Here is a 12,721-nt window from a genome sequence, read left to right on the forward strand (position 1 = left end):
GGGCCCCCGGCAAACAAGGAATACATTTGGCTGTGATTTAGTTCACTGGAGGACATAGTCGATTATCTTCAATATAGCTTACCCTCGATCTGCTGTAGATGAGCGTCCTTTCGAATTGAATGGGTGGGACAGAATCATGAGTTTGAATCATATGGATATTAGAAGTTCAGTACATCAGTATTTGATTACCAGTTATTATAATATGGGATATTAGCGTGTATTTATAAACATAGGCCTAACTTAATTCACCATCAAGTAACATCAGATAAATCTCCCTTTTTAAAAGAAGCCTGGTTACAATTATTGTATAGCATAAATCGGTGATTCGGAAAGTGGGGTGAGTGGACAAAGAGGGGTCCTCGAGTGGGCTGCATCCCGAGCAGGTCCCGAGCAACAGTAGGAATAGAATATTTTATGTATCATCATTTTCTGGAAGTTGGAAAAAACGACAGACATGAGGTTCGTCACTGTGATGTAATTTATAGTGAACTTAGTATTATCTTTGTATTGCTGTGAAGACTTTAAAAAGCATTTTAGTACTCTGAGGCAAATACTTATGTGAGATTCTTCTGAAACTGGCTGTCTGTTGTGTAATGTGCATCCATTGTGAGGATCATTGACGTGACAAGTTCGAGAATCTCTGGAATAGATAAGAGTCACATAAAATGTTTAATATTCAGAACACAGGACCTGAGAAGAGTAAAGGAGAGGAGGGTTAGACGGAGAAGGTGAGACCATTTAAAACATTTGCATTCTTCACAAAATACATTTAGGATTTGGCACTTAATGCCTCAAATTTGGCTTGCAATTCACATGCATTTGGGCTGGGTACAGAAAAGCAGTTTGGCAGATTCTGATAGCGGAATGAGCAGAGAGCATTTTAAAGGGGGTAAATAGGCATTGGTTGTTCTATCAATTGGCTCTATTTTAGCCGCAATGATTCCTGAAATACACAAGAACACAAGCTGAAAATGACCAGGTTTGTCTTCTAATTACAGTGCAGTGTACTGTGATGAACATCAGTGAGGCTACAAGAGTTTTCCATGACATTTTTATGGGATATATCAATATCAAGCCAAGTTAAGAACATTTTATTTATACAGTCTAAAGTAATACCTTTGGCTCACTGGGCTTCAAACTATAAAACACAAGACACCCTTGAATCTTAGCCACTTCATTCAGATAAAGTTAAATTCCACAAAAAACCTTCAACAGAGTAAAGTAGAAGCTTCATGGAAGATCTGCTGAGGAGGATCTCTCTTCCAGGATGGACAGGCGTAAACTAATGCTATATATACATGTAGCAACTGCAGAATTACAATATGAAAAAACATGATGACAGTTTTGTTAAATAAAGTTAGTAGGCCTAACTGTTGATTTGAATTAGTTTAGGAGATGTAGTAAAGCATATCGTCTAAGAAAGACTTCAGGTAACCTCTATGTAGATTAATGTTTTCTGATCATTATAAATATTACTCCAGATTGCCTAGCCCCTATGACATTTTAGGTAGTTTGCACCCAGTGTATGAATGCTCACAGGTAACCAACTTTCATGTATGTAGCCGAAAACAAAAGCTTATGTTAAAGCATCACACTTGATATTTTAATTTAAAATGTTTTGGTTTTACAATCTCAGGCCTAATTAGAATGAGACAGTCAATCTAAAAGACAGTCTGTCTGTGTCGTGTCATTGTGCATGTACACTAGTGTTGTGCTCTGTCTGTACAATTTGTGTTTGCTCTGTTAGATGGCACATCATTGTGTTTGCACTATGGGAAACAAACACACTCTGGTATGCTTGCACGCACTACCGATTTTTAGTATGGCAAGTTGGCTGAGTATTTGCAAAGAAATTGTGCATGAAACTAACCTCAAGTCAGAGTGGGCATTGAAGCCGTACAAAAATCTGACGTTCTTTCACCCAAACCTGCTTCTTATTGTTCAAAGCGTTAGCGGGCTCAGAGAGAGAGGGAGAGTAAGAACGGCACCTTGTTGCTCTCATTTGCAGTAATCAGAACCATACTTTGCATCAGCTGTTTCCTGCCAAAAAGCTATTAAACCACAGTGTGAGTTAACCACATTAATAATGTTTTGATACTCAGGCATAGAAATGATTGTGAAACTCATGAAGAAAAAGTAATCACAGTTGTTTCATGTAATGTACAAACAGGTGTGTGCATGTAGGCCCATTTAGCTTGATTCAAAGCCATCTCACTTGCTGTTGTTTCCAAAGAAGACACACCTACTCTTTTACAGACCAGTCCCAGTGATTTTTCTCTGCAGCTTGTGAAAGATGTAATACGTAGCCTTAAAGGGGCACATCGTATGACATGTTTAGTGTGTCATTTTCTCTTATTTCATTTGACTCATGATTTCTGGCAATGCATTGTGCAACTGTTTCTCTAGAGGCTCGTTTTTTTTCTCACTTATTGCCAGTTTCTGTGTTGTTATAGAGCCCCCCCCTGCAGAGGTCGTTACATTCCATCATTCTGTGTCAGCAATGTCCATGCTCGCAGCCCCCCTGGGAGAGTTATGTACTGTAGGGTAGACAAAATTACACACAGACATCTTAGAAAGTGAACAGGCAGCTTGTGTGCACAAATCTCCTCAAAATGATACCGTCTGCGTGAACATGCCTGGGGCTGTTTGGATTTCATTGAAGGACGGTCATCGTGGCTGAGACAGATTACTCGCAGGCCCCCTGTTTTAGTTGCAAATTAGATTGTAGCGTGGGGAGAGTAGTGTGACACAGTTTGGCACACTGCAACCCAAAGTTATCTCATGGTTCTTTTAACAGATAAAGTATTTCTTATCTATATCTGTCGTGTCTGTGACCTGAACTGTATCCACAGGCTCAATTATTTCCTTAAACTCAGATTGTCAGGCTAAGAGAAGGCAAATATAGGACACAACAGGCTGGAAGAGCTCCAAAAGCTGCTTTATTTGGGCTAGAGCTAAAACGCTAACGCATCGAAAGGAAATTATTCAGCAGCTGATTTGATAGTCCATTAATTGTTGGACATTTTGTTCAGCAAAGACTTTAAAAATGTACTGCCTCCAGCTTCTTATATGGGATTTTTTTTTCTGGTTGCCTTGTCTTTAAATGATTGTTTATGAAATATCTTTGAGTTTTTGACTTTTGGCTGGGTAAAAACATTATTATTTATTAAATAAAGATTGAATTGTAGTTGATTTTCACAATTTGTATGTGGCAACAATAAAAGATTTGTTGAAACCACAGTCTGAGCAAACTCCTTCAATAATTTACAATATGTTAACATGTCCTAAAAGCTGAAAAGGAGGTTGTGAGCTGGACTTAACCAGTTCTTGTTTATTAGTACATTACTCATGTATTTTCTAGTAATACTTCAACAATGGATTTAGTTGATGATCAGTAGGGCACTAAAGTCTCATGCATATCCTTACTTTCCTACACAGTCAGCTGATATTCATTCATGCAGGCAAAACATTCCAGTCAGAGCGGAGTCTGTTCAGATTCTCCATTAACCATGGCAGAGCTGATCATGCTATTTCTCAGTATGTTATATGGTTCCTCATAGCCATCACTGCTAGAAAGTCACTAGTATTTTCAGAAGGAGACATAAATATGTGATTCTTTGTTTCATAAAGCAGACATTATCAAACTCAACAGACCTCAGCGTGCACACAAACCATGTTCTGTCTGTACATTGTGCCATATATCATTAATGCTGGCCTTTAATTCGGTTCTTTTAAAAAAAAAAATGTCTTTGCTGTCTCATCTATTTCTGTTCTGACCAAACATATTCCTTCTGGTTGACATGAACGGCATAATTAAATTGCGTCAGTCAGAATGGTTGAACTGACTGGGCACAAGGATATATCTGCACTGCAGCAGTGTCTGCTGTGGGTTTCCTTTCACTGCTGTTTTGTTCTCTTACATTCCCTCATTGTGTCAGTCTTCTCATCAGACCTTTCTTGGTGATCTCTGTTCCCTGTCTGTTTGCCTTCATTTCACCTCCCCTGCCCCCTTTCCTCTGCTTGTGTTGTTTGCCACTACCCTGTCCTTTCCTCTTCCTCCGCCTCACAGCACGCACCTGTAAGGTTTCAATAGAGTAGAACAATACCAGGAAATGGTTGTGCTCTGACTTGGACTATTGCTTGTGACTCGGTACATAATAGTGCATTCTGTTTTATGGCATAAATGAGGTAATGCTGGATCAGAGATTACCGACCTACTCCAGCTCACTCTAGAGTGCCAGTTTAATGATTAGGTGATACTCAGCACTTGGCTGTCCATTTGCCTTTGCAACTTCCTTGTAGAAAATACTTTTTGTAAGGTTATTCTAGTTGCCAGTCTTTGTAGTGATGTTCTTAAAACTCGATACATGCAATGCATTTGACTCAAAACAGGTTAGGAAAATGTCAAGTTAAGTTATGTAATTACTTCGTTGTATTATTGTACATGTCAACAAATGGACTGTCCATAGCTGGCTGTATGTGAGCTGCACACCAGGCGTGTCTGCCTCCATAGTGAAGTGGTTAGTGCTTTAGACAGGGTGCAACACTTTAAACTTTGTAAAAGGAGCTACCTTCTGTCTCCCATTGGACATTTTTTACTCATGTCAGTCTAAATTTGTGTTGCACACCAGTTTTCCACGTTGTCATACTCGCCTGTCACTCTGAATCTGTAAATGCATTGTTTGACAAGATGATTGTTTGAATAAGATAGCTTTGTGTCGTCTGTGAGGGACTCAAAGGGAGTGCCCTTACCAGAGATAACAAGTGATAGAGTTGAAACAAGCCACACAATAATCATAAAGTATCATATATTGGGAAGGCCGTCTGGTGATTGGATGAAAATTAAGAGCAAAAGTGAAGTAGTTATAGCAGATTTTCTTCACTGGGTCTGTCTGAAATAAAAGACTTGGCTGTGCCAGTGCAGCATTCCACAGAAAAAAGTATTGCTGACGAACTGAAATGTGTATCTTAACTCCCCTCTGCATTCTTTCACAGTCAGTTAAAAGGCTTACGTAACCAGCTATCTATTTATCTAATGGTCAATACAGCCTGGGTGTTTTCGTGAAAGGGCAAACTGGTGCAGCAACTGCTCTGTTTTGTCAAAGAACCAGTCAATTGTGCACTCACTGCTGTGATCCGATAGCTGTTTGAATGATAGATGTGGAATTTGTTCTATGACCCTGAAATGATGTTCTTATCAGACCCAACGCCCTATTCCCACTTATTTGTCCTCCCTGTCATTTAAGTCAATTGTTCAGTTGGTCTAACTTCTTCACCCCAATTGGACAGATAGTTGAAATACAGTAGGCAGGCCTAAAACGGTCATCTTAAAGATTGTTAAAAAATGGAGCTAAACACTTGATACCTGCACTTTCATGGTTTAGTATCAATGGAAGCAATTATGTCAGCTAGTAATTCCCAAACAAGGATACTGTACACCCAAGTGGGTATGTCGAATGGCTGTAGAGTAGCTCAGCCACTTTGTATAGTAGTATACAAGTATGTGAGAACTGGTTGGCAAGTGAACAGGGAAGTTAAACAGTTGAAATAATAAATAAAACATTATAAAGTAATATTTATTGAAATATTGAGCTTCTGACACTAGTAGTAGGTATGCATTATATACATTTGTTGTGAGTAATGCTGGTTTCACATTGAAATTCAGCACACTAAAATACTAAAAATGCTATATCTACGTTCTGTCACTTTAATCAACAAGAGCTGCGTCTGTCTTTACTTGCAACCGATTTCTTTGTAGACAGGCATTCATCTGACGACGTCAGTGTGTTGTTAATTTGAATAGAGGAAAATTAGTGAAAAGATTTGCTTTGTTGCAACTGTGATATTATTATGGCATTACTGTCAGCAAGACCATCTCTAAGTACAAATCTCGAGATGAGTTTGAATTCTGCTGCACTTTTCTTTTCTTTCTTTTTTTTCCTAATACTAGTGCTGAGGATAATTTGCCATTACTTCCTGTAATTGGTTTGAAAGTTGGAACCCTCCAAAAAAAATTTTCATAGAAACAAACGGGGCTATGGTCCTCTTTTATCTGGGCTGGGACCTCCTCTTTTTGATGAATCCATGTCTGGCTCCAGTCTAGAGGAAGTTTCGCACCTGTAATCTTCGTTTGGAGGAAACTGAAAAGTCCAAAGGTCTGGATACGACTAGAGGGGTATAAAGTACCTGTTGACAGTTCTTTTGTATAAGACTATTAAAACTTATCCAATTAGATTGACTTTTACATAATTAATAGTAAAATTATATCCAGTTTGAGATCAATTAATGTGTACACATTTGATACTTGACTGGTAGTGTTGGTGAAGAGGGACTTAAGGTTCCTTATGGGGCTGTGGGAGCACAGTAGACTTAAAAGGTGGGCAACCACTGGTGTAGGTGATTGCTGAGGGCTTTAGTAAGACCTAGTAGGGGCCTCAAGTTGTAAACTGTAGATGGCATTGGCCAGTTTACTGTTGAAAGTGAAATTGGATCGTGGTTGTGGCAGGAATGTGAAAAGTAATGTGGAAAGTGATGTAGATCTGTCATGCAGTGCGGTTATTTTCCAGCAAGGGCTTAATTTACTTCTTGGTCCACCGAGCCACTCAGCATGTGCTCAAGAGAACACCACCTTCCCTCCTCCTTGAAAGACTCACACTCAACAAGTTCCACAAATGGCAAAATAGTTTTCTCAGTTTGTCATTTCCTCTTTCCTCCCCTCTCATGTCCTTGCCCCACCCTTCCCACTTTCAGAGACAGAGGGTGAAGGGGGGGAGAGAGCCGATGTGTGAGCCCATAAGGAATTTTAACTGACTCTGTACCTCTGTAGTCCTGGTTTGGCACCCACTCTGACTTTCGTGAGAGAGCAACATTGCAGTCAGTAGATCACTGGACTGTGAGGGGGATCAAAGTGGTAAAGCCAAGACCCAGGAGGGGCCGACGCTAGAAATAGACATTGGAGTATTTGTTGGAAAGAGAAATATAAACAGTTGAAGCCAAGCAGACAAGAGTCACAAAAGTGTGAAAGAATATCCACAGCATGAAGAGGACAGCTGAGGATGAGGAGATTTGGCTCGCCCTAAGCTAGCTGGGATGCAGTTGGAGGGAGCGCAGGTTTATTGACTTGGCTGTCGTTCTAATAATTTTCCTGTCAATGTGTCGGTCAACACTGCACAGCTGGTTTATAAGTTTGCTTTAGCTGGAGCAGGAGGAGGGTTTGATTGCACATGTTCTTGTCATGCTGTGGTAGAGGTTGTCACGACTCCCGGTTTTTACAGTAATTCCAGGAGAGTCAGAGAGGTGGAAAGGAATGAGAGAAAGTTGGATGGGTGGGTGGCTGGGTGGATGGATGGATGGATGGATGGATGGATGGATGGGTGGATGGCCTGCCTCAGTTTTATAGACGAAGGTTGACCTGCTTTCTAAACGGGACAAGCGGGCTGAAAAGGACGTTCTGTAGCTCTTCCCTTTTCCTGTCCTCTCCTCGTTCCTCCTCCACCTCTTTCTCAAAGTTGCGGCTGCTGCCTTACTTCCTTTTTGTTACCACATTCTGGTCTCTGTGATGAGGCCGGTTTCTAAAACAGGCCTCCGTTTTCTTCCTCGTGTTATTTAGTTTATGGTTCCTCTTCCTCCTTTCAAGTAGGCTGCTGCTTTGTCAGGTCACTGCTAACTCTGATTTAATTTGGGAATTTTAGAATATAATCCTGTAATGGCATCTCAGTCAGGCTTCGTAAAGGGATTTTTGCCAAGGATTAGTTTCAATATAAATGTGTGTTCTTTTGACTGTCATGTATTCAATTAATGAGTAATCCTTGTTGTGAATATCTCAACCAGCTAATCTCATTGTAAATGGGTCTCAACAGAATTGATGGTGAATGTTTTCACAGCTGAGTGATGTTGCAAAGTGACATGGAGTCAGGGAAGCCTTGATTCTTACCGGATTACAAATGACTTGGCAGGGAAGTAGAAGAAACCTTAGCCAAGTTAGGGGGTGGGATGAGTGTTAATGCACACTGTTCTATCTCAAAGTCAAGTCAACATCCATGTCTTACTATAACAGTCTCCACAAGGGAAGGCCTACATCTGAAATTGTCTGATGGGAGTTCTTTTTCACTCTTTTTTTTTTTTTTTTCTACTTTCTATATAGAACAGCTCTTGTCAAACTAGAATAGCTGTTGGAGTAATTTTAGTCCTCATGTCACTCTGGAGAGGCAGTTTGAAGTGTGTCACAGAGTTATCTGTGGCAAGCATGTGAGGGGGACTGAGGAAAACATCAACAGCCTTGATAATTCTGTCCAAATTGGAGCTGAACTGCTTTGTTGATCTTTGGAAATGGGCAACTATTTTGATTAACATGTAGTTCATTCTCTAAGCAGAAATGCCAAACTCTTACCAGTTTCAGCTTTGAAACTTTGAACTGAAATAGTAAATTGACTATCTCTGTGTATTGACTTGTTGGTCACACAAAACATATATTTTAAATCATTGTGGGGTCGACTATTTGGACATTTTTCATTGTTTTTTTTAGACTAAACAATGAATCTAGAAAATAATTGTCTGAGCAATTGATAATGAAGATAATTAGTATCCTAGTCCAGCTGAGTCAGCAGCTCACAGAAATGTGTGATCAGGCTGTCTCTGCACTGCAACATGTGATCTGCAGTCACTTGGAAATGGTCTGTTTACAATTACTGATTACTACTTGAACTGACTTCTTAAAGCAATACATACTCAAGTAATTTTATCACAGCAACGGGTGGATATTTATTATTTGTTAGAAGTGTATGAGATGCTGTATTCATGGTGGCCATCATGTCTCCCTGCATCTTGAGTATAATGATACAACATGGCAAGTTAAAGCAACAGCCAAGCGTTGGGTGTGTTCAGCCTGTTCTGTTTCACTTCTTGTTTTTGCCAAACAACAAAGCAACAGGGATTATAATCAGTCATGGCTCATATTCAGCCCTGTGTGGGGCCAGCTGATCCAATGTGCTGGAGTGAGTAATGGTCAAGTGAGTTTTAAGGGAGCATGGGAACATACTGACACATACACAAAGGGACTGAGGGTGCTCAGGTCTGTTCGTATTATGCAGCTATGGGTCTGTTTCCAGTGTGAGTTGATGCTGATGTCCCCTGAGTGATGGAACCCCTGAAGGAACATGTGACCTGTCAGTGTGATGGGAATAAGGGGAGGGCAAAAACTGGAAAGAAAGCCAGAGAATTGGTCTGAGAGAGATGTAAGGGGGGGCATAGAGGACCGAGGACAGAAATTTGTGGAATGCTTTTGCTCGCTGTCTCTCCCTGATAAAGGGTGAGTATGGGAGGAATGTGACCCTGAAAAGACTGGATAAACATAAGGGGAGGGGAGGGGGCTGTTAGGACTCTGGAGAGGGAGAGGAGGGTATCTAAAGGCAGAGGTGGAAGCTTGGAGCCAGCTGAGAGGTGTAGCGTGACTAATTAGCCCCACGTTCTGTTACAGGATGGGGTCGACTCAGTGCACAAGAGATGAGTCTGGTGGTGGGTTGAGCAGTGATGGACGTCAGCTGTAGGACAGCCTGACAGAGCGTTGATAGAGGATAGAGGGAGGCAGGGGTCATGAGAAGAATGGCTCTCCCTCTTGGATCAGGGTTAATGTGCTGGAACGGACAGGACCGACATAACCCTGTTAAACTTTTCTGTTTTCTAAAGACTCTCAAGGGCCTGTAACCTTTTTAAGTGTAGTTGAGGAATGATGTGCAGTTAATTTGCATTTTTCAAGTAATTGTCCAATGATTCCTTTATAAACAGTCATTGGAAGTAGAGCTAGGCCAGGCTTATATTGGCCAGTATAAACAGATTCTAGATATATTTGATATAGATGTGATTAGTATGGCAAGTAACTTCCTGGTACCCAATATAGCCTAGGTTTTCAAAATGCCCATATACTACAATACTATGTTTTTGGTCTTGGTCACGCATTCCATTAGTACGAAAATACAAGTAGTAGGCTATAAAATCAGTGAAATATATTTAGGAGGGAAGATATTTTAGCTTAGCTTCTGGATAATACATGTTCCTATTTTTAAAACTATTATTCTTACATTGAGTAAGCAAGTATTTTTTGCAGGGTTGTGATGAGCAGTGTTTTGAGCGTGAGAACTTGGCACCAGATCCTCGTCCCATTGGATAAAATTCCAATATAAAACTCCACCTAGAGTTGTCCTCTGCTGTGATTTCCCTAGTGTTTGCATATGAGCAACAAAGCGTTTGCAGACGAACTTCCATAGGGGAGCTCTGTTTTCTGGTGGATGTATGGGAGCATTGAGAGACCCTGGTGGTGCTTGGAAAACGGTGTGGTGGTCCTGCTGTGCTGGAATGATAATTGACATGGTAAAGTCTGGTGCCCTTGTATCAGTGAAAGTACATCATGCTCAGTTAAGTGCCAAGAATCTCTCTGCTCCTGCCTTCACTGGGCGGGTTGACTTTCCTGGATACTGGTAATACTTGTCTAGTCACTTTCTATATGGGTTAAACCACAGTACTCCTTGTTAAGAAGATGTTATTTTCAAGCGTTCAGAGGTGTAGTTAAGCAAGAGCAGCTTGTGCAGAGCTTTTTGTCTATATGCCTTCACATGGTCATGTTTGATATTAAACTTCTGCTTCCAGCACTTAATGTCAAAGATTTGTTTTGGATTACTGCACATTTGATGGGAAGCAAAATCTAGTTTGACAGGTGACAAACCCACTCGGATCTGCTCATCACTCCTTGCAACAAAACATTGAGAAACACATTGTTTGAAGACAGTACTCAAAGTTCATAATCACTGGAGTCCTTACTTAAATTGTGTTAAGTGCCTAGTCTGTTGACTTTCTTAACAGCTGTAGAAGCCTGTTTGCTACTAACTTATATTTTTTGGGTCTGCAAAAGATGTAGATTATTTGTTGCTTTTTTTTCAAGACATGCAAAGGTGCCAGGATGAATTGCCAAGAAACATTGGACACATCACTAAAATGCTAGAGACGGTGAAATACAAAAAACTTTCAAACTCAAGTCATGTGGCGTGAACTACAAACATTTCCTCAAATGAAACTTGCTCCTTTATGTTATGTGGGGTGTTTTGTCTGCTTCACATGAACTGTAAAATTCACAAAATGGACTTTTCTTTTTCATGATTTAGTCACCAGGTTTGTGCTCTAGAAGTATCTGAATGGTAACAGCCCTAAATCATCTAGAGATTAAAGATGTCTCAAGAATCATCCAAAAATCCCTTCAGAAACTCCCCTTCACCTCCTTAACAGATTCTCACACCAACCACTAGGAAAAATCACAAGGACACGCTCCCTCACAGGCTTCCCACCAGCAGAAAGACAGTGCGTTTACATGACACTCAAGAAAACCGAATTACTGGGGTAGTCCAACTATAATCAGATTTTGAAGATGCACGTATACACCTTAGTCTGACTAAAATCGGACCGGATCGGTTTTCTCATAGTCGGATTAAAACACCTAAATTATTCGATTGATAGTCGCATTACTCGTGCATGTATACGTTCTATTAGATAGGATCGAATTTTGCGATTTCTTTCTCGGGGCCATGAGCCGGAAGTAGAAGGACGGCAGCAGCGGCGTCTTTCCTCGGAAATAACCGCAAGCAAGAGCACCATTGTGCATCTAGTTTGTGTAATCATCATGTACACCATATACGAAATGTACAAAAATGTAGCTTCATCTCACTCTTCAACTATGGCTGTAATCCGACTAAGCTGTGCATGTAAACGTACTGAGTTATGTTTGTAGGACCCCTATAGCCAAACTGGAGGCACCTCTGCTGGGAGGTCAGCTTAACTCTCTGTGATGTTGGGCACAAGTTTCTCCCCTGTCACCTAGATGGTATTATGAATGGAGTGTTCACAGCAGTTAGCCAAGAGACATGGTCATGTTTTATGTCGAGGCGACCTAACTGGAGCTGACTCTTCCTGTTGTACATCCCATCAGTGGTGACCTTTGCATTCCTCAGAAATTGAAGAAGGAAGGGTAGCAAAGGCCTGGTCCCATAAAGGAAGCTTTTTTTTATGCAACCCCCTGCCTTTCTGCCAGATATTATTTAGATGTAATTCTAATTAACCAACTAATTATTATAATTGATTTCAGTGGGATTAATGTGTATATATTTTATCTTTGCTGTGTTGTCTGTGATGTCAACATCACTAACCACAATCTTTTCACATCTTCTCTTTCTTAAACAGCCACCATGTCCGCCGCAGACAAGTTCCTGTACGTGGACCGCAATCTGGTCAACAACCCACTGGCACAGGCTGACTGGGCCACAAAGAAGCTGGTATGGGTACCCTCAGAGCGCCTGGGCTTTGAGGCCGGCTCCGTGAAGGAGGAGCGCGGCGATGAGTGTGTGGTTGAGCTGGCAGACTCTGGGAAGAAGATCAAGGTGAACAAGGATGACATCCAGAAGATGAACCCCCCCAAGTTCAGCAAGGTCGAGGACATGGCTGAGCTCACCTGCCTGAACGAGGCCTCTGTGCTGCACAACCTGAAGGAGAGATACTACTCTGGTCTCATATATGTGAGTATGATGCAGTCACAGATGTAACATACCTTTCATAATGATGAAATTGAATTGTCTTAATTTTAGTTTCATTCACAGTTATAGTTTCAGTTAGAGATGTTTATTGGATTCTTTATCTAAATTTTAAATATAAAAGATCTGTCACACTTTCCAGCATTGTGTTG

The 12,721-nt window shown here is 40.8% G+C and overlaps 1 protein-coding gene across 2 annotated transcripts in view; it reads left to right on the top strand.

Moving 5' to 3' along the window:
* LOC115576331 (myosin-9) overlaps positions 1–12,721 on the top strand; it is a 32,676-nt gene that overhangs the window by 1,004 nt on the left and 18,951 nt on the right. For both annotated transcript variants that reach the window (XM_030408882.1, XM_030408883.1), the window contains exon 2: positions 12,223–12,554. In XM_030408882.1, the coding sequence (XP_030264742.1) occupies positions 12,228–12,554 (327 nt within the window). In that variant the 5' untranslated portion in view covers positions 12,223–12,227. The remainder of the gene's footprint in view (positions 1–12,222; positions 12,555–12,721) is intronic.

Source organism: Sparus aurata, chromosome 23 (genome assembly GCF_900880675.1).
Source record: "Sparus aurata chromosome 23, fSpaAur1.1, whole genome shotgun sequence".
Lineage (NCBI taxonomy): Eukaryota > Metazoa > Chordata > Actinopteri > Spariformes > Sparidae > Sparus > Sparus aurata.